Source organism: Oncorhynchus keta, chromosome 34 (assembly GCF_023373465.1).
Source record: "Oncorhynchus keta strain PuntledgeMale-10-30-2019 chromosome 34, Oket_V2, whole genome shotgun sequence".
NCBI lineage: Eukaryota > Metazoa > Chordata > Actinopteri > Salmoniformes > Salmonidae > Oncorhynchus > Oncorhynchus keta.
This window is the reverse complement of record NC_068454.1, coordinates 62,273,641-62,295,737: the sequence shown is the minus strand read 5'-3', so window position 1 is coordinate 62,295,737 and position 22,097 is coordinate 62,273,641. Positions and strand designations below refer to the sequence as shown.

The 22,097-nt window shown below is 40.6% G+C and overlaps 2 protein-coding genes across 2 annotated transcripts; one reads left to right on the top strand and one right to left on the bottom strand.

The window, feature by feature from the left end:
- The first annotated feature begins 339 nt into the window (after positions 1 to 339).
- On the top strand, positions 340 to 9,829 carry LOC118367477 (asialoglycoprotein receptor 2). Its single transcript, XM_035750990.2, has 7 exons — positions 340 to 537; positions 2,926 to 3,006; positions 3,701 to 3,808; positions 3,895 to 4,164; positions 4,295 to 4,455; positions 5,820 to 5,947; positions 6,051 to 9,829. Exons 1-7 carry the CDS (start codon positions 474 to 476, stop codon positions 6,187 to 6,189), a joined length of 951 nt encoding a protein of 316 aa, XP_035606883.1. The 5' UTR covers positions 340 to 473; the 3' UTR covers positions 6,190 to 9,829.
- A 5,917-nt stretch (positions 9,830 to 15,746) lies between these two features.
- gpatch4 (G patch domain containing 4) lies at positions 15,747 to 19,946 on the bottom strand. Its single transcript, XM_035750989.2, has 7 exons — positions 19,785 to 19,946; positions 19,357 to 19,441; positions 17,888 to 18,054; positions 17,654 to 17,767; positions 17,427 to 17,539; positions 17,201 to 17,251; positions 15,747 to 17,048 (listed from the first exon to the last, which is right to left on the bottom strand). Exons 2-7 carry the CDS (start codon positions 19,433 to 19,435, stop codon positions 16,178 to 16,180), a joined length of 1,395 nt encoding a protein of 464 aa, XP_035606882.1. The 5' UTR covers positions 19,436 to 19,441; positions 19,785 to 19,946; the 3' UTR covers positions 15,747 to 16,177.
- Between the last annotated feature and the right edge of the window lie 2,151 nt (positions 19,947 to 22,097).

Here is a 22,097-nt window from a genome sequence, read left to right as displayed (position 1 = left end):
GTCTTAGCAAATCAGGGTATTACATTTTACTTAAACCAGTCAACCACAATGTGGATTGGCCAACTTCTTAAAAAACGTCTCAATCAACCACTGACAAGAGGGTATGGCAAGTCTTCAGAGGTATCCTCACACTAAAACAAGTGAGCAGAGAATGAGAGACACTCCGATGTCTATTTCTGTACAAAACTATTTCTGTTTTCCATTCAAAGTTGTAGGCCAATGGTTTTCCATACAGATTTTCATACTGAGTTCTGCATTGTCATTCAGTACCATCATGACAGTACGCCAATGGCACTTCAACACAACTTCCTCAGTGAAATTGTTGTCTGACATGAATAACGCAAACCAGAGTCAAAGCAGAGGTACTAATACAGATCCTAATAGGGATATAAAAAAAACAGGGACCACCCTATAATATAGTTCAACACTGGGTAAGGTTTATCTGCACACACTGTTGACGACAAGTCTAAAGGATGGCAGAAGAGCTGCATTATTCTTCCGTGGTTTTCAAGAATCCCATCGTTTCTTCGCCAAAAGGTGGGTCTTGGCCTTTCTTTCTCATCTCTTCATCAATGTCACTGTCTTCTTTTAGTTCATTTCTATCGGTTTACAAAAAGTTATAGACGAAAGACTATAACAACCACAATTATTTGCGAAAATTCAATTTGGAGGGTGCTTAAAGAAAGTGAGCCAGATATGGCAGCTATTTATGCTGAATCATGTTCATGTTATTTTTGTCTTTGTTGTCAAATCTACTCTGCCATTGTGTGTTAATCAAATATCTTTGATTAAATCAAGTTTTAAAAAATGATTTAATCCATTTTAGATTGAGGCTGTAAAGTAACAAAACGTGGTTAAAGTCAAGAGGTCTGAAAACTTCCAGAATGTACTGTATAAACTGAATTAGCGTAATAACTGAACAAATATTTAATGTCAACAGATTTGTTTACTGTCTCTTGCACAATGATATTTCTTCGTATTGGTATTTGGGCTGAGATGCATGTAGATCTGGAATGGAATGGAAGAATGACGCCAGAGGGGATGGCTGATGTTTTCCTGTGTGTTTTTTCGCATCGTAACTTATTTTGTACCTAATGTTGATGCTACCGTCTCTTATGACCAAAAGAGCTTCTGGATATCAGAACAGAGATTACTCACCTCGAACTGGATGAAGACTTTTCTTTAATGAGTTTGACGCAAAGGATATAATGCTGCTCCCGGACAAGGCCCAAATCCCCGTCATTCGCATGAAGGAAATAAGGAAATACAGGGGGTGCGGATCAAGGTGCCTTGTGAGAATTTGTTTGCGAGTGGGTAACTGGCCTCTACCATCCGTTCTATTGGCCAACGTTTAATCACTGGAGAATAAACTGGATGATCCCAGTTCAAGACTATCCTACCGACAGGACATTAAAAACTGTAATATCTCATGTTTCACTGTGTCGTGGCTGAACGACACAGATAATATACAGTTGGCTGGGTTTTCTGTGCATTGGCAGGACAGAACGGCTATGTCCGGGAAGACGAGGTGGGGGTGGGGGTGAGGGTGTGTGTCTATTTGTCAATAACAGCTAGTGCGCGATGTCTAATAGAGAGTAGCTCATGAGTACCTCATGATAAACTATCTACCAAGAGAGTTTTCATCTACATTTTTCAGAGCTGTTTATTTACCACCACAAACCGACGCTGGCACTAAGAGCGCACTCAACGAGCTGTAAAAGGCTGTAAGCAAGCAAGAAAATGCTCATCCAGAATTGTCGCTCCTGGTAGCCATGGACTTTAATGCAGGCAAACCTATATCTGTTTTACCTTGTTTCTACCAGCATGTCATATGTGCAACCAGAGGAAAAAACTCTAGACCACAACGGTGTCGTCAGCAAAAAGAGTCCTAGAAGTGTGGTGCCAGGACAACAACCTCTCCCTCAAGATGAGAAAAACAAAGGAGATGATTGTGGACTACAGGAAAAGGAGGGCCAAACACACCCCCAGGGCATGACAATGCCTTTTCCTACTCAGGAGACTGAAGAGATTTGCCATGGGTCCCCAGATCCTCAAAAAGTTCTACAGATGCACCATTGAGAGCATCCTGACCAGTTGCATCACTGCCTGGTATGGCAACTGCTCGGATTCCCACCATAAGGCGCTACAGAGGGTAGTGCGTATGATCCAGTACATCACTGGGGCCAAGCTTCCTACCATCCAGGACCTATATACTAGCCAGTGTCAGAGGAAGGCCCAAAAATCTGTCAAAGATTCCAGCCACCCAAGTCATAGACTGTTCTCTCTGCAACCGCAGAGCAAGCGGTACCGGAGCACCAAGTCTAGGTCCAAAAGGCTTCTTATCAGCTTCTACCCCCAAGCCATAAGACTGCTGAACAATTAATAAAATGGCCACCCGGACTATTTGCGTTGACACCCCCCCCCCCCCTTTGTTTTTACACTGCTGCTACTCGCTGTTTATTGTCTAATCATAGTCACTTTACCCCTACCAGTGTTATACCACTGCACTGTGAGTTTATCTATGAAATTATTAGAAATGATTAAGTGATTACAGGTCAGAGGTCACAGGACTAAGATATGCAAATAACAGGGCTGAGATGTGCAGCAAGTGGCTGGATATAGGTTACTGTTGGTGACTTGGGTTAATACAGGACTAGGCAAAGTGGGTAACAGGGCTGAGATAGTAAGGCTACAGGGATGATGAGTTTTGGCAAAGAAACTGGGGTCTATGACTAACAAATAGGGCAATTAAGGCTAGGATATGGGTGTATCGGTAGTTGACTGTATGAATATTAGGGTACTGACATGTGTATGTTAGGGTTAGGGGATGGGGGTAACTGGGCTGGGGTGTGTGGGTAATTGGGTTTAGGTGTGTTGGTAAGTGGACTGTGGTACTGTATCTGTATTCATTTCTATTCCCCACAGAGAAAAAAGAGGAAGAAACAGCATATGCTGAAGTAAAGGTTAAGGGAAGTGCAGTCACTCAACAAAATCCTGCCACAGCAGGTGTGTTTGAGAGAGAGGGCTAGATTCAATCCGGACTGTGGAAGATCTGAGTTATAGCATGATTAGTCTCTCTAGAGATCCACGTTGCCTCCTACAATTTTCAAATGTTCCGGCTTAACACCGTCTGTCTGTACGTAATAGAATGTCAGTTTGGCATAGAGGAACTACGTCACTGCCACTTATCCGCTTGAATAAAATACAAAATAGTAGCTAGCAAGATGGAGATCACAGAGGTTATTTTTTAATGATAGCATTTTGCAAGTTGCTAGTCATTTGTTGCAACGTGCAACGTTCTGACACGCCTGCCTCGTGATTTGTTGGGAGAGTTGTCTGTTTATCCTTTATTGAAATTACTGAAAGATTCTGTCATTGACACCAGACCTTAGTCACTGCTGTTGCCAGACTTACGAGACTATAGTGCAATAGAAATATTAAGGTAATTTCTGAATTACCCGACTAATGCAGTGTTTACTGTGAATGCAGAGTCTCCACAAATGTCTTTCAAATTTCAATCGCGCTATAGCACAAATCTTCCATGGGCCGGATTGAATCTACGCCATAATCAAATTATCCACCTTTTATTGTTCAATTATTAGATTTCATCAGCTGATGGAATAATGCTCACCATTAAATGTATATTCTTATGCTAACAGCATGGTTATAATAACATGACTCTTATCTTTGCTATTCCTAGTGGACGAGAAGTCTGCTCTCCACTCTCAACCCTTTCGAGGAGCGGCAGTGTGTTTGGGGCTTCTTTGTGCCCTCTTAGTTTCAGCCATTATAGGCCTCTGTGTCTACTGTGAGTATGTGGATCATAAAGTATTATGGATTTTGGAGGGGTGTAGAATGACATCGTAGAGTAAACATGTCCTTCTCTCTCCATAGTCAGCACTGCTCTCTCAGAGCACAACACAAAGTTGGTGGGGGAACTGGCGGCCAATCAGGACCTAATGCATCTCAATAGCAATCTGAGTACAGCCAATCACATTTTGCAGAGTGATTACACCAATGTCAGCACTACAAACCGACGTTTAGCGGCAGAGAAAGAACATGTGTCAAGAGAGAGGGATAGACTGAACTGGAATCTTCAGTTCATATTTCAGTTTGATGACTTTCCGGTCAAGAAATATTGTTCACAAAACGTTGGCTCAGGAGGTAATCCCCTTTCTTGTACATTAAAATACATCACTTATTAGATATTACACTTAAAATGAATATACAGTATTAACAAAACTAATTTTGTTTATATTGTAGCGTTAATACTGTAAATGTTTTATTGTTGTAGAGAGAGTGTGTAACTCTTGCCAAGATGGCTGGATTTTGTTCCAATCTAGTTGTTACTTGATTGTGCAAAATGACTCTCCATGGAAGACCTGGACAGAAAGCCAAAAATATTGCAAACAAGAGAATGCTGATTTGCCCGTCATTGGCAGCCGAGCAGAACAGGTGGGACACTGGTGCAAACAAGAGTTTAGAGCAGTGGTGTAAAGTACTTAAGTAAAAATACTTTAAAGTACTACTTAAGTCGTTTACTTTCCTTTGAGATTTACTTCACTACATTCCATTAGAAAATGTTATACTTTTTACTCCATACATTTTCCTTGACACCCAAACCTACTCATTACATTTACATTTAGCAGGACAGGAAAATGGTCCAATTCACACACTTATCAACAGAACATCCCTGGTCATCCCTACTGCCTCTGATCCGACGAACTCCCAAAGCACACATGCTTCGTTTGTAAATGATGTCTGAATGTTGGAGTGTGTCTTTGGCTAGCCGTAAATAAAAAATAAAAAAAATGTAATGGTACCGTCTGGTTTGCTAAATATAAGGAATTTGAAATGACTTCCACTTTTACTTTAACTTTTGATACTTAAGTATATTTTAAACCAAATACTTTTAGACTTTTAGTCAACTAGAATTTTACTGGGTGACTTTTACTTTTACTTGAGTCATGTTCTATTAAGGTGTTAGGTTGAAATTACCAGAGTAAGAACTCGACAGACACTATGAAACCTTAACCCAAGTTTATTCTCCCCAAAGGATCGAACAGCTGAATCGACAAAAACATGTCAACAATAGTAGTGGTATTTGTACCTCGCTATGGGTGGAGTCCCCTCCTTCTCGCCAAACATTGTATCTTTATTGCTCGGCAGGAAACTAAATGATACAGGCAATAAACTTTTCTTTCTCCCTTAAAGTGACCTGACCTCGACCCCCTTCATCACTAATCCATGGCTCTCTCCCCTTATCAATGCCTGGCACATGTGATCACTTTCCCTACACTCAGTACATTCCAAGATTAAATGCACCCACCATATACCTTCCCCCTACAGATAGCCATTAACCTCTGGTGTAGCCCCTCGGCTATGGCACCCCTCAGGTATCTAGTATAACTAATGATAAATAACATTTCAAGTTCAGAAATCCAAACCCATCAAAGGTATCTTCACTTGTACTCAAGTATAATAATTGGGTACTTTTTCCACCACGGGTTTAGAGGGACAGATTCACTCAACCTTTAAGTCAATCAAACAATGAAAATGACTGAAAAGTGAAATAGGAACTAGATTAAAATGTGTAATAGCTATGAGCTCAGGGTAAAGCAGTCATAACTAAAAGACAAAAGGACAAAGCCCATTACAATGCTACTTCCTGTTGTGCTCTTTGTTATTTCTCATTTGGACCTGATTACATTCACGAGATACAACATTTACACACTGCCAACATTTACACACTGGATATGACTATAAAATGTACCTTTTCCCTAACACTTCATTTGTGGTTTCACTCACTTCTCATTAAGGAATTCATTCATAACCACACTAAAGAATACTATGATAAGTACCATGGGTATTGGATCGGTTTGACGGACAAAGCTGAAGACGGCAAATGGCTCTGGGTTAATGGAGGTCATCAGAATCTGACTGATGGGTAAGGACGTTTTATTCAGTGTAAACACAACAAAGAAACCTTGTTAAATCATTATTTGACTCGGTAATTTGTTTTCATTAATGGGGGTGTTCTTTTTTCACAGGTTTTGGAACAGTCAAACTGGGGGTGATTGCGTGTTAACTATCCCAAGCAATGCACCGTTGGCTAATTGGAATGCTGTATGGTGTGATATGCAGAACAGTTGGATCTGTGAGAGAAGAGCATTGATATGGTCAGATTAAATTGCAGGGACACTCTCTTAAGAGGTATTCTCACATACTGAGCTCATATATTATATACTATATTATATTATCTTATATTATTATATTATCTTCCTTTGAGAATTCCATTAAGTTGTATTCTTCTCATTGAAGGACCCCTGCATCTGCTTGTTGGGGTCAAATCAGATTCACTCAATTCAGGAAGTGATTTTAATATAGAATTCACAAAGGAAAACCTTAATTGGCTGACGCAAACACAGGTCTGTTTTGTACGTTTTTGAAATGTTAACAATCAACGATCTCTTTTAATGTAGCTTTGGTGAATTTAAAAAATAATGTTTAGTTTTGAGATTTCATATAAATCAGGCACATTTTCTTTCATATCAATTATTTCATTATGACAATGAATAAGTGCTCTTATATTGTCTTATTGTATTATGTTTCATACAGCTGTTTCTATGTTCACAATCAAAGATCGACTTTATGTATAGTAGTGTTTTAGTATAACATTTGTTTTGGCCTTTCATAGATCGGAAATCATATAATATTGAGTTTACAAAGTAAAGCTGGACTTGCCATCCAATATTTTCTTCCTTCAATTTTGAAACATCTTAGCATATGAAGTACAAGTTTATGATGATGCCTTCACCACCATACTCCACCGTAGGGATGGTGCCAGGTTTCCTCCAGACGTGACTCTTGGCATTCAGGTCAAACAGTTCAATCTTGGTTTCATCAGACCAGAGAATCTTGTTTCTCACGGTCTGTGAGTCCTTTTGGCAAACTCCAAGCTGGCTGTCATGTGCCTTTTATTGAGGAGTGGCTTCTGTCTGGCCACTCTACCATAAAGGCCTGATTGGTGGAGTGCTGCAGTTTGTCCTGGAAGTTCTTCCATCTCAACAGAGGAAATGTTAAGCTTTGTCAGATTGACCATCGCATTATTGGTCACCTCCCTGACCAAGGCCCTTCTCCCCCGACTGCTCTGTTTGGCAGCCAGCTCTAGGAAGTGTCTTGGTGGTTCCAAACTTCTTCCATTTCAGATTGATGGAAGCCACTGTATTCCTGGGGATCTTCAATGCTGCAGACATTTTTGGTACCCTTCCCCAGATCTGTGCCTCGACACAGTCCTGTCTCGGAGCTCTACGGAAAATTCCTTCGACCTCATGGCTTGGTTTTGCTCTGACAAGCACTGTCAACTGTGGGACCTTATATACACAGGTGTGTGCCTTTCCAAATCATGTCCAATCAATTGAATTTATGACAAGTGGACTGCAATCAAGTTGTAGAAGCATCTCAAGGATGATCAATGGAAACAGGATGCACCTGAGCTCAATTTCGGGCCTCATAGCAAAGTGTTTGAATACTTATGTAAATATGATATTTCAAATCAAATGTATTTATAAACTCCTTCTTACATCAGCTGATATCTCAAAGTGCTGTACAGAAACCCAGCCTAAAACCCCAAACAGCAAGCAATGCAGGTGTAGAAGGACAAACTCCCTAGAAATGCCAGAACCTAGGAAGAAACCTAGAGAGGAACCAGGCTATGAGGGGTGGCCAGTCCTCTTCTGGCTGTGCCGGGTGGAGATTATAACGGAACATGGCCAAGATATTCAAATGTTCATGGATGACCAGCAGGGTCAAATAATAATAATCACAGTGGTTGTCGAGGGTGCAACAGGTCAGCACCTCAGGAGTAAATGTCAGTTGGCTTTTCATAGCCGATCGTTCAGAGTATCTCTACCGCTCCTGCTGTCTCTACAGAGTTGAAAACAGCAGGTCTGGGACAAGGAGCACGTCCGGTGAACAGGTCAGGGTTCCATAGCCGCAGGCAGAACAGTTGAAACTGGAGCAGCAGCACGGCCAGGTGGACTGGGGACAGAAAGGAGTCAACAGGCCAGGCATGGTCCTAGGGCTCAGGTCCTCAGAGAGAGAGAGAATTAGAGAGAGCACACTTAGATTCACACAGGACACCGGATAAGGCAGGAGAAGTACTCCACATATAACAGACTGACCCGAGCCCCCCGACACATAAACTACTGCAGCATAAATACTGGAGGCTGAGAAAAGAGGGGTCGGGAGACACTGTGGCCCTTTCCGATGATACCCCCGGACAGGCCCAAACAGGGCCAAACAGGCCCTTTAGGTTATTTATGTTTCTTATTTTTAATACATTTGCTTGGGGGGATTTGTGTGTAGATTGATAAAAAAAATACATATAAATCCAAAATGTGGAAGAAGTCAAGGGGTCTGAATGCTTTCCGAATGCACTGCATAAGTTATATTCTTCACGAATCAATGGGTACATATCATTCATTTATAAGTCCAAAAAATTATGCCCCTTTAAGCATCATGCAAATGTGTGACATCACAGAGTGTAGTAGGGAAAGCTCATTGAGCAAAAAATACACAGGTGCTCATATCTAGCAACCTCATATCTGATATTGATATCACATTGTTTAAAATATCCATGTTGAGAATATCAACAATACAGAACACTGTACAAGAATCGGCATATAAACACCAGTTTAAAAAAGGATTTCTAATATCAATTCCACTATAAACCTCTATTGTTGAATTGCTGAGTCTATTGTTGACAGGAAACAAAACACCCTTTTTTTCATGGTTTTGCAAACATTTCAGTTGAGTCCAGATTAAATGTACCGTATTGAATTTTATGGTTTCATTTGTCTATGAGATGAACTGAACATTGGAGCTCTGCCACAAGCTCATCAATGGCTGATCTCTTTGCCTCTCCAACAATCTTGGGCAAGTCCTCATTAATCTTGTTCCAAATTATTTAATTTATTTTAGAGGTATGGACTCAATGTGTAACCTATCCTCTACTGTCTGCTTGTCCTCTTTGCATTTTTTTTTGTATCTTTTATTTTAGGTTCCTCCTCCACTGTTCTCCCTTCCTTTCTCTCCTCTATTGCTGCATCCTGTTTCTTTTTATTTTTTTGTAGGAGAGTCCTCCACAGTTTCTGATTGGTTGGTTTCTTGACATTAGTGTGTTCCATCTCCACTGGATCCTCCTCTTTGTTCTTGGATGACTTCTTCTTGATATTGGTGTCTGAGTCAGTCACTTAGAGAAACTCACGATTTGACTGACATTAATGTTTTGTAGAAGATAGTCTCTGCAAATACATTTGCAATTATTTTATTAAATGTGTACACAATGGTTTTAGTTTATCTGATACACACATATTTTGTGTACAAAGTAAACAGATCAAATTAATCTTATTGGATAAATGATGGACTGAATAAAGGATTGGGAATAACAAGTTGTGTAGCTATGTCACGAATATTACCGAAGGTGACTCCCCTTCTTGTTCGGGTGGCGCTCGTCGGTCGTCGTCGCCGGTCTACTAGCTATCGCCGATCCGTTGTTCTGTGTTCGTTTAGTTCTGTCTAGTTCTGTTGGTAGCACCTGTTTCTTGTTTGGTTGTTAGGATAGGGTTATATATAGTCTGTTCAGCCCGCTTCTGTTTCGTGCGGGCTTGTTCTCCTGTTTTCTTGTTTGAGTGTATTTTTGTTGGCATTTGGGTTTCACGCTGTCCGTTTATATTTCTGTTCATTTGTGTTTCCACTTTTGTTCATGTTATGTTTCCGGGACATTAAAGCGTGTTGTTTTTCCCACATCTTTTGCTCTCTGCGCCTGACTCCACACCTCTTCACTCATTTACTCGTAACAAGCTATTTTCTCTGATCCATTATGACCTCACTACTGCCCTCTGGTGACAGTATTTCAACATTACAGCAGCCCACATCCACATTGTAGCAACCCTGCATCCATTCAATCTCTTAGTGTTCGCTCAATAGTGTACTGAAGATCTATTGCATTCATATGGGGAATTACTTAATATATCTATTACAGACAAATGGGAAAAGGATTACTACATTTTCTGACATCTTAGCAAGTCGGGGCATTTCCTTGAACTTGTAACCAGTCAATGTGGCTCGGGTCAACTTGTTTTTTAAGAATCCACCAGTGACTGGAGGGTATAAGGAGGGAAAGGCAAGTCTTCGGAGATATGCTCACCATAAAACAAGAGAGGAATGAAAGACAATCCTATTTCTGTTTCTTAACATAGTTATTTCTGTTTCCCACAGCTTTACAGCTTTCCATATTGAGTACCACACAGCAATGTTACCATCATGACACGTAAACATACCCGTTTGAGTCAGATGTGTGAATCTGTACAGTGAAATGTCTGTCTGTGAAGTAACCTCATCCCCAGGCTCAATTGCTACAGAGAGAGAGAGAGAGCCGGCTGGGTGGAGATTATCTGTGAGTTATTAATGCAGACCAGAGTCAACCCAGAAGTACTTATACAGATCCTATTGAAGATAGTAACAACAGTAGTCACACTTGTAGAAATAGAGCGTACCCAAACAAGCTTCAGCCTAGCTTGAACAAAAAAAAGGGAATCAGGTGCTCGACTGAGGGACTTGAAAGTCAAAAAATGCCTTCCTCACTCCAGGATACTTCATCGGGTAAATAAATACCTTTAAATAAACGGGAAAATAAAGAAAAAGTGCTTATGAACGCGTCCAATGACGAAACATAAGCCTGTTCGGATTTTGCTTTAAATAAAACAGATCAATACAGACAGAGAACTATTTTTCTTTATTTTCCTGATAGTCACCTGTTGAAAAGTCCTGGAGTAAGGAATGCTTTTTAACAGTAGTCACACATGTATTTCAGACACCGTTGGTTATGTCTGTTTATCTGAAGGATGCCAGAAGAGCTGCATTAATCTACAATGGTTTTTAAAAAAAATCTAAAATGGTCTTTACCAAAAGCTGAGTCTTAGCATTTCTTTCTCTCTTCGTCTTACTCTTTTTTAGTGCATTTCTACCAATTAAGCTAATTCTCACTGCCAGACCTAGCACTAAAACGGTTTTATTTAAATCGCCATGTTTTTTAATCTTCAAATTGATGGATGCTTAAAGCAAGCGAGCCAGTTATGGCAGCTATTTAGTCCAGATTATTTTAATGTTTTATCAATTTTGTGTTGGAGAACATTGATGCCAAATGTATTGTAAATGAAGGTTTAATCAAGTACCTCTCTGTGACAAGTTACATTCTTACCACAGTAAAAACAAATGGAAAAAAAAGATAAAAAGGAAGAACATACGCTATATGTTGAAGTAAAGGCAAGGGGGGGTGCACCAAGTCAACCTGGTCCTGCATGTGTGTTAAATAAGAGATCAATATCCACCATTTATTGTTCAATTATTAGACTCCTTCGAATGATAGCTTACTGTCAGATTCACTAATGAAGCATATTAAAATGTAACTATAATGCACTTCTATCTTTGCTATTCCTGTGGAGGACAGCCCTGCTCCCCACTCTCAACCCTTTCGAGTCATGGCAGTGTGTTTGGGGGTTCTTTGTGTCCTGTTTGTGCTAGCCATTATACCTCTCTGTGTTTACTGTGAGTATGTGGATCATAAAGACAAAATCATATGACATTTGGAGAGGTGCAGGTTGAGTAAGTATGTCCTCACTCTCCACAGTCAACACTGCCCTCTCAGAGCACAACACAAATTTGTTGATGGAACTGGAGCAGCTAACAGATGAGCATATAACCCTACTGGCAGCCAATCAGGACCTAATGAATCTCTACTGCAAACTGAGTGTAGCCAATCAATTGCAGGCAGAGAGGATGAACTTGTCAGGAGACAGGGATGGGCTCAATTGGACTCATGGGGGTCATGGGGGTCATATTTCAGTTGAAGACTTTCCCAGTTGATAACTACTTCCCATAGAAAGATGCCAACCCCAAAGTTAAAGTTTCCATCCTCGTTAATATTTTCTCATATGCTGATGGTCCAGAATGTATGTCACAGTGATGCTTTATGTTACTTTAAAATGTCAAAAACACTATGTAGCTGATCGTAGTGGTCCTCTGTTGCCTAGTTGATAGAGCATGGCACTTGCAATGGCAGGATAGTGGGCTTGCTTCCCTGGACCACTCATACAACAAATGTATACACGCATGACTGTAAGTCGCTTTGGACAAAAGCATCTGCTAAATGGTATATATTATTATTATTATATTCCTTTGCATGGTTCATGTTGCACAGATAGAGAGGCAAACCTTGTCAAATTGGCAAGATGCTGTTCCAATCCAGTTGTTACCTGTTTCTGCACATTAAAGTCCCCCTCTGTCACCTTTGGAGGACCTGGCAAGGAAGCAGGCGGCACTGCAAAAACAAGACAGGCAGTCAAGAGGAACAGATAGGACACTACTACAGGTAAATGCTTTAAGGGAGAATCACACAGCCTTTAAATGGTTACTCAAGCAATACAAATGTACAAAAAGTGAAATAGGAACCATATTAAAATATGTGATACAGTTGAAGTCGGAAGTTTACATGCACTTTAGCCAAATACATTTAAACTCAGTTTTTCACAATTCCTGACATTTAATCCCAGTAACAATTCCATTTTAGGTCAGTTAGGATCACCACATTATTTTAAGAATGTGAAATGTCAGAATAATAGTACAGAGTGATTTATTTCAGCTTTTATTTATTTCATAACATTCCCAGTGGGTCAGAAGTTCACATACACTCAATTAGTATTTGGTAGCATTGCCTTTCAATTGTTTAACTTGGGTCAAACATTTTGGGTAGCCTTCCACAAGCTTCCCACAATAAGTTGGGTGAATTTTGGCCCATTCCTCCTGACAGAGCTGGTGTAACAGTCAGGTTGGTAGGCCTCCTTGCTCGCACACGCTTTTTCAGTTCTGTCCACACATTTTCTATGGGATTGAAGTCAGGACCTTCTGATGGCCACTCCAATACATGGACTTTGTTGTCCTTACGCCATGTTGCCACAACTTTGGAAGTATGCTTGGGGTCAATGTCCATTTGGAAGACCCATTTGCGACCAAGCTTTAACTTCCTGACTGATGTCTTGAGATGTTGCTTCAATATACCCGCATAATTTACCCCCCTCATGACGCCATCTATTTTGTGAAGTGCACCAGTCCCTCCTGTAGCAAAGCACCTCCACAACATGATGCTGCCATCCTGTGCTTCACGGTTGGGATTTTGTTCTTCGGCTTGCAGGCCTACCCCTTTTTCCTCCAAACATAACGATGGTCATTATGGCCTAATAGTTCTATTTGTTTTTCATCGGACCAGAGAACATTTATCCAAAAAGTACGATCTTTGTCCCCATGTGCAGTTGCAAACCGTAGTCTGGCTTTTTAATGGAGTATTTGGAGCAGTGGCTTCTTCCTTGCTGAGCGGCCTTTCAGGTTATGTCGATTATTTAGGACTCGTTTTATTGTGGATATAGATACTTTGGACCTGTTTCCTCCAGCATTTTCACAAGGTCCTTTGCGGTTGTTCTGAGATTGATTTGCACTTTTCGCACCAAAGTACATTCATCTCTAGGAGTCAGAACGCTCCTTCCTGAGCGGTATGACGGCTGCGTGGTCCCATGGTGTTTATACTTGCGTACTATTGTTTGTACAGATGAACATGGTACCTTCAGGTGTTTGAAAATTTGTCCCACGGATGAATCAGACTTGTGGAGGTCTACAATTTTTTTTCTGAGGTCTTGGCTTATTTATTTTGATTTCCCCATGATGTCAAGCAAAGAGGCAGTGAGTTTGAAGGTAGGCCTTGAAATACATCCACAGGTACACCTCCAATTGACTCAAATGATGTCAATTAGCCTATCAGAAGCTTCTAAAGCCATGACATAATTTTCTGGAATTTTCCAAGCTGTTTAAAGGCACAGTCAACAGAGTGTATGTAAACTTCTGACCCACTGGAATTGTGATACAGTGAATTATAAATGAAATAATCTGTCTGTAAACAATTGTTGGAAAAATGACTTGTGTCATGCACAAAGTAGGTGTCCTAACCGACTTGCCAAAACTATAATTTGATAATAAGAGATTTGTGGAGTGGTTGAAAAACGAGTTTTAATGACTCCAACCTAAGTTTATGTAAACTTCCGACTTCAACTGTTTATAGCTACTGTATGTTCAAGGAAACTCCCTCACAACAAGACATTCATTAACACTGCTACATCTGTGCTCTTTGTTATACAGTACTTCCTGTTGTCTTCCTGTTGTCTCGTTTTGTAGGCTAAGAATGGGCTTCAAATAAGACCTTTCTAACCTTCAGGCGATGTGTCAAATATGTTGATAAAAGGAATCGGGTAAGAGCAAATCAATACACGAACACGAATAGAATTGTATATATATCTTATACCCTGAGTATACAAAACATTAGGAACCTCAGTTTGTCAGGGGAACTCTACAAGGTGTTCGAAAGTGTTCCACAGGGATGCTGGCCCCATGTTGACAATGCTTCCCACAGTTGTGTCAAGTTGGCTGGATGTCCTTTGGTTGGTGGAGCATTCTTGATACACACAGGAAGCTGCTGAGTATTCAAAAAAGAAGCAGCTTTGCAGTTCTTGACACACACTCAAGCTGGTGTACCTGGCACCTACTACCATATCCCATTCAAAGGCACTTCAAAAATAATGTCTCGCCCATTCACCCTCTGAATGGCACTCACTGTCCATGACTCAAAGTTCAACATCCTTCTTTAACCTGTCTCTTCCCCTCCATCTAAAGTGGATTTACCAAGTGGCATCAATAAGTGGTCATAGCTTTCACCTGGTCAGTCTGTCATGGAAAGAGCATGTGTTCCTAATGTTGTGTACACTCAGTGTAGAACTGCATTTTCATTAATTTGATTATGTAAGCTTGAAGCCCATTCAAAAAAAGTAGGGGAATGACTACAGGAAGTAGGAAGTACTTTCATACCGTAATCTCTTTCATTTGGACCAGATAAGATGAATATCCATAACGTTTAGACACTGTCACGCTGGCTCACAGAACTGCGGCTAACTGTTAAATGTAGCCTATTTACTCATTTGTATCGACTTTGAGTTTCTTAATTTCTCATTCAAGAATTCATTCTCAACCCTCAAACCTACTATGATGATCATGGGTACTGGATTGGCCTGACTGACATAGCAGAAGACAGTCAATGGCTTTGGGTTGATGGACGTAATCAGAATCTGACTGATGTGTAAGGACATTCCAATCAGTATAAATACAACAAAGAAGCATGTTGCCTACAACAACTCTCCACCAAGGGCTGGATTCAATCGGTACCGTCGAAGGTCTCCATTGTAGCTCGATTGACATTTTAAATCAGTGTTCCCACGTTCGCAGACTGCATTCACGGTAAACGCTTGCATGCCGGACCAATCGGAAACCATTACCTTCAAATCTTAACGTGGATCTTCCTCGACAGATTGAATTCAGCCCTAAATCATTCTTTTATTCAGTTTTTTCACTCATTGTATTCTTTTCATAGGTTTCGGAAGCATCAACCTGTGGGGTCATGATTGTGCTAACTAACCCAAACAATGCACCTTCGGCTAATTGGAATGCTGAATCATATGGTCAGGGTAAATTGAGCCACGTTCACATTCAAAGATCTATTATAAAGAGTATATAAAAAATAAACACTCATTTGTGTAGGGCTTTCATAGGTTCCGCTTTTAATAAAATCACTGTTTTATAAACAAATGTAATACTTCTAAATCAGCAGCTTTATTTGGCACTTGTACCTCATCACACAAAGTAGTAAGGAAAGTTGATTGAGCAAAGAAAATACATTACTGTGCTCATACATAGCAACCTCATATCTGATGTTGATATCACATTGTTTAAAACATCCATGTTGAGAATATGAACAATACAAGACCACCATACAAGAAGCTGTATAAAAACACTAGTTGACGACTAAAGATATATTTTCTTAATAGTCTAATTGAATCTTTCCATACAAATAAATACGTTGACAAGAAACAAAACATCCTTTTTGCATGGTGTTGCAATAAGCGTTAATTAAAAATATACTGCATTTCATTCTATGGTTTCATGTGTCTATAAGATGTATTAGAGCGCTGACCCAAATCCCTGACCTGTTTCCTTTCCAACAAGGAACCACGAGTCCTCATCAAACTGGTTCCTGTTGTTTAGCTTTCTTTTTCTTTTTTAGAGGTATGGAGTCCAATACATCGTGCAAACTGTCCTCTACGGTCTGCTTGACCGCTTTGCATTTATTTTTTTTACCTTTTATTTTAGGTTCCTCCTCCACTGTTCTCTCTATTGCTCCATCCCGTTTCTTTTTCTTTTTTGGAGGGGTGTCCGCCACAGTTTCTGATTGGTTGGATTCTCTATCTTTAGAGTGTTCCATCTCCTCAGCCACCTCTTTGTTCTTGGAGGACTTCTTCTTCTTGGTAGTAGTGTAGGAGTCCGTCTGTCGCCGAGTGGCACCTTCTCCCTCCGAGGCGTCTTCACAGCCTCCTCCGGCTTCACTCTCTATAGAAATGATATCAGTTTCACACACCTCTCCATTTAGATAACAGCTCTCGCCCTCTTCCAACACCTTCCTCTGTTTTGAACGTTTCCTCTTGGTTGGCTGAGCATTGTCTGCTGTATTATCTTCCACAGACGTTAGTTCCTCCTCTACAGGAACCACCGCCACCTCCCCAGTGTTCTCCTTTAAACTTTTCTTCTTTTTCTTCTTTTTCACCTTTATTTTCATGTTGGTACTTCTGGAGACAACAGCAGAATCATCGTTCTCTTCAGCCACATTCTCACAGGTATCCTCTGAGTGATTCTTCCTCTTTTTCTTTTTGGTTTTCTTCCCCGGGGTCTCATGGATCAGTTCAACCTCAGGGATCTGGGCAGCTGGCTGGGTAGTGACGCTATCTGGTGTTGCAGCCGCTAGTTGGTTTTTCTTGCCATACTTTGCCATGAACTCTTGCTCCTGCTGCTCCAGTCTGGCTAGCTTGGCACTCATGGTAAGGCCATGTCTGGCTCCTCTGTTACGAACAGGAATAGGGACAAACAATGTTTAGCTTCCTAATTTAGACCAGGTTCAAGCCCTTCACCAACAGCATGCACCAAGATAGAACACACATTCATGTGATTTGTTTATGGTTTATTACAAAAGTATTGGTGACAAGCAACTTACTTGTGGGCGGTGCGTCCTCCACAAGCCTTCACCAGGTCAGCGTCTGATAGCCTATACAAAGGGAGAGGGAAACAGCATTTATTATTTAAACCTGTGAGTACATAAAACCACTGTCATTAACAATGTATGGGTGTAATCTTCACATTGACATGCAAACAAATAACCTTCACAAACTGATATCAATCCCTGTATGTTGGTGGATGGTATTGGGCAGTGAGGTTCTTACTTGGTGGTGCTGGAGAGGTCCAGTCTCTGGTCCTCATCAGAGCTGCTGCTGCTGTCATCTGTACTGGAGGACTTCTGCTCTGGCTGCTCCAGTCCTGCCAGGAGGGTTGCAGACTAGGAGGAAGATAAATAAAACCGTTCAGTAAGTGCAGTATCTTTCTGTACTATCAAGAGCGCTCATTGGCACAGATATGGGTGTGTTCCATTTGGATTTGTTTTTTCCTGTACCTTCACAAAGCATCCATAAAGTTTGTCTCTTCCCAACATGGCTTTCGTTGGCTTCTTATTGGAGATCATTCCTTCCTCTTCCTCCTCCACCAACTTCTTCACCTGCACACCATTCTAGAACAGAAAGGTGGAGATGTATCCTAAGCCCAATGTAAGTGTGTGAATGTGTGCATGCGTGTGTGGCCTAGTGGTAAAATAATCTTTCATTTCACCCCCCCCCCTCTGAGGACTTACCTCGCCAGATTCCACTTCCAGGCTAGAAGATGCTTTGTTGAAGACATGGTCCCACCAATGGAAGGTGAACTGCTCCCCTTGACGATGTCCCACTCCTCCCTTGTCACATTTCACTTTGACTTTGATAGCCTCAGATATACCATTCTCCTGCCGACCAAGACCTTTACCTGTGAACAGTGAGGGGTCTTCTATTAGTGGTAGACTAAGAACATTAGATCTAGTTACCATTCATAACACCACAGAATTAGTTACAACTGGCAACTACTACTAGTAGGGACATCAAACATTCAGGCTGCTGCACAGACACTGAGGCTCTAGTCTAGAGCGCCCGGTTAAATTGTGTTTGAGAGCATTTTTTTACACTCTAAATCGTTAAATTAGTGAGAAATAGATGTCATTGTTGCAATAGTTTGTGAGTGGGCAACATAGACAATCATCTTAAATTGACATGTTTAATTATTTTGCCATATTGAATTGAATATAGCGCTAATTTCACTAATGTGGACAGTTTGTTACTACCTTACTCACAAGCTTGCATTTTCAAACCATAACATTTTGTGGAATTACATATCCTTTAACCTCAGATTGGTGATGTTAGTATAAAAGAATATAGTCATCACGATGACATAAGATTTATTGCTCAAAACAGATCAATATCTTTGGTTTTGGACCGTTGATTGTCACACATGCTGGGATGTGCCGAACACGGCGTTAATTAAATGGCACAAAAAAAGTTGGGTCAGTCTGTCTTTAAAAGTTGCTGGCCGGCCACTCGGGTGGTTTAAAGCACCGCACTGCAACGCTAGCTGTGCCACCAGAGACTCTGGGTTCTCGCCCAGGCTCTGTCGCAGCCGACCACGACCGGGAGGTCCGTGGGGTGACGCACAATTGGCCTAGCGTCGTCCGGGTTAGGGAGGGTTTGGCCGGTAGGGATATCCTTGTCTCATCGCGCACCAGCGACTCCTGTGGCGGGCCAGGCGCAGTGCGCGCTAACCAAGGTTGCCAGGTGCACGGTGTTTCCTCCAACACATTGGTAAATCTTCCGGGTTGGATGCGCACTGTGTTAGGAAGCAGTGCGTCTTGGTTGGGTTGTGTTTCAGAGGACGCATTACTTTCGACCTTCGTCTCTCCCGAGCCCGTACGGGATGAGCCAACATCATTTAACACAAGTTTCAGGAATACAAATGGAACTTTCAACATTAATTTCCAATGGTATTGTACTTAAATCAGGTAAAAACTGCTGAATGAGTCCAAAAACGTGCTCTGATGGATTTAAATCACCAAAACTGGTTTGCTCTGCCTACTAATGTAATTTACAAGCAAGTTCAAGCTGACAGATGTATAACGTTACACTTGATATATAAACTCCTGCCTGTAATCTTAAAATGTTCATTAGCTAGCATATTGCCCATCATTAAATGACTATGCTGTTACTAAATACCTTTCTGAAAATATAACATTAACTTTACCTTGTTCCCAGCCATGACGCAGTAGCTGTTGCTCTGCAAACTTCAGTCCACGGCTCTTTTCCTGAACAGTTTCTGCCATTTTTTTCTAAAGAAATGAACATGTTAGCTAGCTAACGTTAGCTATACTACACTGCATTTGACAAGTCTTCAGTATCAGATGTCAATATTTATATATTAGATAGTTGAACAGTAATGCACAAAGAACACTTTTCTCAAATATAATATACAAATTGTTTAAAAGTCCGCAAAAAAAGGCTGCTCAGTCAAAGTTCAGTTTGGGTTTAGCTAACAAGCTAGTTAGTTCTAAGAGAACATTTACACTTCAATGCAAGTCATTGCTGTGCTAATAAGGGCTGGCTATAAAATCATAAACAACGACCGGGGTAATAGTACTAATTATTTGACCTCATCTGGTTATCTAGACTCACATTGTTGTTCAAAAGGGATAAATAAAAACGTTTTCACAGTTCGACTGGAACCATGAGGTAAATTCAGCAGGCTGACACAGCACCGGAAAAGACTACTCTTCTTCGATGAGGTTTAACGGCGGTTGGCATCCAATAAATGTTGCATTACCGCCACCTACTAGACTGGAGTATAATTCCCTTATACTTTGCTTGTAAATACAAAATGTTTTTAAAAATCACCAAATACCCTACCATCTAACCCTAGACTCACCACCCTATTCCACTATTTAAATATATCTAGGCATACCTAGATATAGATAGTCACCACCACACAACACACCCTGTAACTCTTCTGACGTTAAGTCTCATACACCCAAATACCTCTCTGTAGCGTCCACCACAACCTTAATTTTCTGTAGTACAGTTGAAAACCATTGCTATAAATGCAAAAAATCCAATCTTACTGAAGCATACAGCACCAGTCGAAAGTTTGGACACACCTACTCATTCAAGGGTTTTTATTTTTAGCATTCTCTACATCATAGAATAATAGTGAAGAAATCAAAACTATGAAATTACACATATGGAATCATGCAGTAACCAAACGAGTGTTAAACAAATCAAAATATATTTTATATTTGAGATTCTTCAAAGTAGCCACCCTTTGCCTTGACAACTTTGCACACCCTTGGCATTCTCTCAACCAGCTTCACCTGGAATGCTTTTTCAACAGTTACCACATACGCTGAGCACTTGTTGGCTGCTTTTTCTTTACTCTGCGGTCCAACTCATCCCAAACCATCTCAATTGGGTTGAGTTTCGGTGATTGTGGAGGCCAGGTCATCTGATGCAGCACTCTATCACTCTTGTTATTTGTGGTCAAATAGCCCTTACACAGCCTGGATGTGTGTTGGGTCATTGTTCTGTTGAAAAACAAATGATAGTCCCACTAAGCGCAAACCAGATGGGATTGAGTATCACTGCAGAATGCTGTGGTAGCCATGCTGGTTAAGTGTGCCTTGAATTCTAAATAAATCACTGGGGCGGCAGGGTAGCCTAGTGGCTAGAGCATTGGACTAGTAACCGGAAGGTTGCAAATTCAAACCCCCTAGCTGACAAGGTACAAATCTGTCATTCTGCCCCTGAACAGGCAGTTAACCCACTGTTCCTAGGCCGTCATTGAAAATAAGAAATAAGAATTTGTTCTTAACTGACTTGCCTAGTTAAATAAAGGTAAAATAAAAAATAAAATAAAAATAAATAAAAAACTGACAATGTCACCAGCAAAGCACCTCAACACCATCACACCTCCATGCTTCACGGTGGGAAACACACATGCAGAGATCATTCGTTCACCTAGTCTGTGTCTAACAAAAACACGGCTGTTGGAACAAAAAAAATAAAATTTAGACTCATCAGACCAAAAGGACAGATTTCCACCAGTCTAATGTCCATTGCTCATGTTTCTTGGCCCAAGCAAGTCTTTTCTTATTATTGGTATCATTTAGAAGTGGTTTCTTTGCATCAATTCGACCATGAAGGCCTGTTTCATGCAGTCTCCTCTGAACAGTTGATGTTGAGATGTGTCTGTTACAAGAACGTTGTGAAGCATTTATTTGGGCTGCAATCTCTGAGGTGCAGTTAACTCTAATGAATTTATCATCTGCAGCAGAGGTAACTTTGGGTCTTTCTTTCCTGTGGCAGTCCTCACGAGTGCCAGTTTCATCATAGTGCTAGATGGTTTTTGCAACTGCACTTGAAGAAACTGGAATTTTCCCAGATTGACTGACCATGACTTAAAGAAATAATGAACTGTTGTTTCACTTTGCTTATTTGAGCTGTTCTTGCCATAATATGGACATGGACTTTCACCAAATAGGGCTATCTTCTGTATACCAGCCCTACCTTGTCAAAACACAACTAATTGACTCAAACGCATTAAAGGAGGAAATAAATCCCACAGAATAGCTTTTAACAAGGCACACCTGTTAATTGAAATGCATTCCAGATGACTACCTCATGAAGCTGGTTGAGAGAATGCCAAGATTGTGAAAAGCTGTCATCAAGGCAATGAGTGGCTATTTTGAAGAATCTCAAATATATTTAGATTAGTTTGTCACTTTTTTGATTACTACATGATTCCATATGTGTTATTTCATAGTGTTGATGTCTTCACTATTATTCTACAATGTAGAACATAGTAAAAAATATATATATTAAAAAAAAAATGGAAAGAGTAGGTGTATCCAAACTGATACTGTATATCACTTGTTGGCCTATCCCTATGTACTGGTACAGATCTACTACAGTACTCACACCACTCCTCTCACAGTC

Excerpts from the sequence above, each read along its gene's own strand:
- LOC118367477 (XM_035750990.2), top strand. The coding sequence starts at position 474 with ATGGCAGAAGAGCTGCATTATTCTTCCGTGGTTTTCAAGAATCCCATC. Across the intron at positions 538-2,925 it reads CATCGTTTCTTCGCCAAAAG|AGAAAAAAGAGGAAGAAACA; the intron begins GTGGGTCTTGGC and ends TATTCCCCACAG. Across the intron at positions 4,165-4,294 it reads ACAAAACGTTGGCTCAGGAG|AGAGAGTGTGTAACTCTTGC; the intron begins GTAATCCCCTTT and ends TTATTGTTGTAG.
- gpatch4 (XM_035750989.2), bottom strand. The coding sequence starts at position 19,435 with ATGGCAGAAACTGTTCAGGAAAAGAGCCGTGGACTGAAGTTTGCAGAG. Across the intron at positions 18,055-19,356 it reads GCGTCATGGCTGGGAACAAG|GTAAAGGTCTTGGTCGGCAG; the intron begins GTAAAGTTAATG and ends CACTGTTCACAG. Across the intron at positions 17,540-17,653 it reads TTTATGGATGCTTTGTGAAG|TCTGCAACCCTCCTGGCAGG; the intron begins GTACAGGAAAAA and ends TCTTCCTCCTAG.